Source organism: Malus sylvestris, chromosome 1 (assembly GCF_916048215.2).
Source record: "Malus sylvestris chromosome 1, drMalSylv7.2, whole genome shotgun sequence".
Lineage (NCBI taxonomy): Eukaryota > Viridiplantae > Streptophyta > Magnoliopsida > Rosales > Rosaceae > Malus > Malus sylvestris.
In genome coordinates this window covers 17,086,900-17,090,108 of record NC_062260.1, presented here as the reverse complement: position 1 = coordinate 17,090,108, position 3,209 = coordinate 17,086,900, and the positions used below count along the sequence as shown (strand labels likewise).

The window sequence follows — 3,209 nt, the reverse complement described above, 5'->3', positions numbered from 1 at the left end:
AATGGGCTGGACAGCAGCTAACAAATGACGGAGAAATAAAAGAAAAAAATTAAAATTAAATTAAAATCTCAATATTCCATCTATTTATTTATTATTTTTAGTGAAAATTTTTATTTTATTTTTATTTTATAAAATCCAAAATTCAAACATAACACAGCTTTTGCCTTTAACTTGGCTTAATTTGCTTCGCTCTTGGCTTTTGACCCCATCGAAACTTGCCGGCGAGGAGCCGTCTCCTAATTAAATACTCACTTCAAAATTCAGTCCTCGTAGGCTCCTCCTCCCTCTGATTTCTCTCTTATCTATAAATCATTTTCTCATTTTTTTTCAATTTTCTCATCTTCTTCTTCTTATTTTCCAACATCCAACTCCTGCACTCGTACCCAACCCCGCCATGATTTTCCCTTCGAAAAGAAGTAAGAGACCCATCAAAATCCCCTTTCCACCTAAAAAATCCCATCTCTAATCACCAAATTCCACGACTTTTTGGGGAAATCGAATTGGGTTTTTCCCCAAATATCCAAATTATGATTCTTTCCAGTCCAATCTTTCTTGTAGTTGTAACAATCTGTATATTTGTAGCAATCCGCGTGGCGCTGTACAGAACTGGGCTGGTTTACATCGTGAAAAAATGGTGGCGGCGGTTCGAGGATTGCTTCCATGTCTACCAATCGTTCAAAGTCCCCGAATACAACGAGAGCATGCAGGAGAATCAGCTCTACGGCCGAGTCACCGACTATCTCAACTCGCTCACCTCTGTTGAAGATTCAGACTTCACCAATCTCGTCACCGGAAAAAAACCCAACGAAATTGTTCTCCAGCTCGACCCCAATCAGATCATCGAGGACAATTTCCTCGGTGCTAAGGTGATTTGGCAAGCAGAGGGCGGCGGCAGGAGTAGGAACTTGGTGTTGAAGGTTCGGAAAGCTGATAAGCGGCGGATTCTGCGGCCGTATTTGCAGCACATCCACGTCGTCGCTGACGAGCTCGAGCAGAAGAAACGGGAGTTGAAGCTTTACATGAACGTCGACGCGCCGGACAGAGCGTGGAAGCCAGTCCCCTTCACTCACCCGTCGACCTTCGAGACCATATCAATGGAGTCCGATCTCAAATCGAAAGTCAAATCAGATTTGGAGTCATTTCTCAAGGCGAAACAGTACTATCACCGACTAGGTCGGGTCTGGAAACGGAGCTTTCTGCTATACGGGCCGTCGGGTACAGGAAAATCGAGCTTCGTCGCCGCCATGGCCAATTTCCTCGGGTACGACGTGTACGATCTGGACCTCTCGCGGGTCAAAGACGATTCGGAGCTGAAGATTCTTCTGTTGCAGACGACGAAAAAATCGGTCATTGTAATCGAGGATTTGGACCGATATTTAGCCGAGAAACCCGCGGGTCTGAGCTTTTCGGGTATATCGAATTTCATGGACGGGCTGCTGAATTCGTGCTGCGCCGAGGAGAGAGTCATGGTGTTCACGATGAATTCGAAGGACCACGTTGACCCGGCCTTCCTCCGACCGGGTCGGATCGACGTCCACATCCACTTTCCGCTCTGCGATTTCGGAGCATTCAAACATCTCGCGACGAGTTATCTCGGGGTGAAGGAGCACAAGCTCTTCTCGCAGGTGGAGGAGATTTTCCTGAGCGGGTCGAGTTTGAGTCCGGCAGAGATCGGCGAGTTGATGATCGCGAACCGGAACTCGCCGAGTCGGGCGATTAAATCGGTCATCACGGCTCTCCAGACGGACGGCGATAGGAGGGGCGCGGGAGTGTGCGGAAGGCGGGTTGGGTTTGATGTCGGGTCGAGAAAGTGCGAATCGGGTGAACCCGGCGGGATGTTTTGTGGGGAAGGCGGTGTTCCTGCGGTTAGGGATATTAGGAAGTTGTACGGGTTCTTGAGGATGAAAAGCAGCAGGCACTCCTCTCATTCTCAGTCGTTCGATGAGGGTTCGCCGCACACCGAAGGTTGATCGGACGGCTGGGAAAAGTGAAATGTACGGGGGGGCATTACGTGGTGAAATGTGATTGGGGGAACATTGTCGTTTTTCTTTTGCTCCAAAAGGAAACGCTGTCGTTTTAGTCTCTTGAAAAACAGAGAAAATGCGTTAGCATACAGCATATAATTGAATAGGGAAACCAATTTGTAATTTGATTTGATAATTTAGATATATTTGTTAGTTAGGATTGGATGCTTTGTGGATAGATTGATTGACAATTGGGAATGTGATTCCTTCTTTTGTTCCCTTTTTATGCTCTGATTTTTGTTAATACCTCTTTGCTATACCTCCTGTAACTCAAGTTTAACCTCGTTTTTCCCTTGAAACAAAAAAATCACTATTTTGCACCTTGGAACTCAATATTTGCTCTGTTTTCTTGAATTTGGTCTATCTATTATGTTAAATTTGCTTATTTGGCATGAATCGAACCCACTCATTGGCAATTTGAAGGCATTGATGGAGGTCATTCGGCCTGCGGCCACTTGAGTGGGCTGACGAGCATGTTCGAATTGCGTACTTGACCTTTGATGAGTGGATAAATGATACTCTTAACTATTTGAGCTATAAATTTTTTTTGCAATAAGTAACGTTTCTAATATATTAATTATATATTATTTTCTTATATGACTGATGTGAAATCATATTCTCCAACATTTGATCTCAACGATTATAATATGAATCAGTTATTATTTTCTCTAATTCCGATTATAGATTGGTAAACGCGCTTCGATGAGTGGATAGATGAATCAGCTATTATTTGCTAATTTAAAAACCTGTGCAACCGCGGCGCCCACATTTTCCTGCTCTCTTCATTGGTCATGATTTTTTCATCCTGCCTTCCTTTTCATGTCGTTTTTGTCTTTACCCGCAGGATGAGCCAAAATTAATTGGCTGCGTTTTTTCCTCCTTAAATAATCGTAGCTAATACGCGTTTGCTTGTCAATTTTTGAAGATATGATGCTTCAAATCACCGATAAGTGGCTGCAAATTTGTAATGTTGGAAATTGTGAATTTATTGGGGCAATTTTTGTCTGGACAAATGGTTATTTTAAGTGGTTTTTATATATTCTACCCCAACCATATGATTTTAGACACACAAAGGTGTCTGATGAATATGAGTAGTAATAGATAAGATATTGGGAGACTTTGGATGCGGTCTTTAGTCATGAATATTCTTTGATTGAAACCTTGTTAGTTTTTAAATTTTGATTG

The 3,209-nt window shown here is 43.1% G+C and overlaps 1 protein-coding gene across 1 annotated transcript; it reads left to right on the top strand.

Annotated features, from left to right (window-relative positions):
• The first annotated feature begins 231 nt into the window (after window positions 1-231).
• Window positions 232-2,243, top strand: LOC126603795 (AAA-ATPase At2g46620-like). The gene has a single exon (XM_050270791.1). It carries the CDS (start codon window positions 528-530, stop codon window positions 1,968-1,970), a length of 1,443 nt encoding a protein of 480 aa, XP_050126748.1. The 5' UTR covers window positions 232-527; the 3' UTR covers window positions 1,971-2,243.
• The last annotated feature ends 966 nt before the right edge of the window (window positions 2,244-3,209 follow it).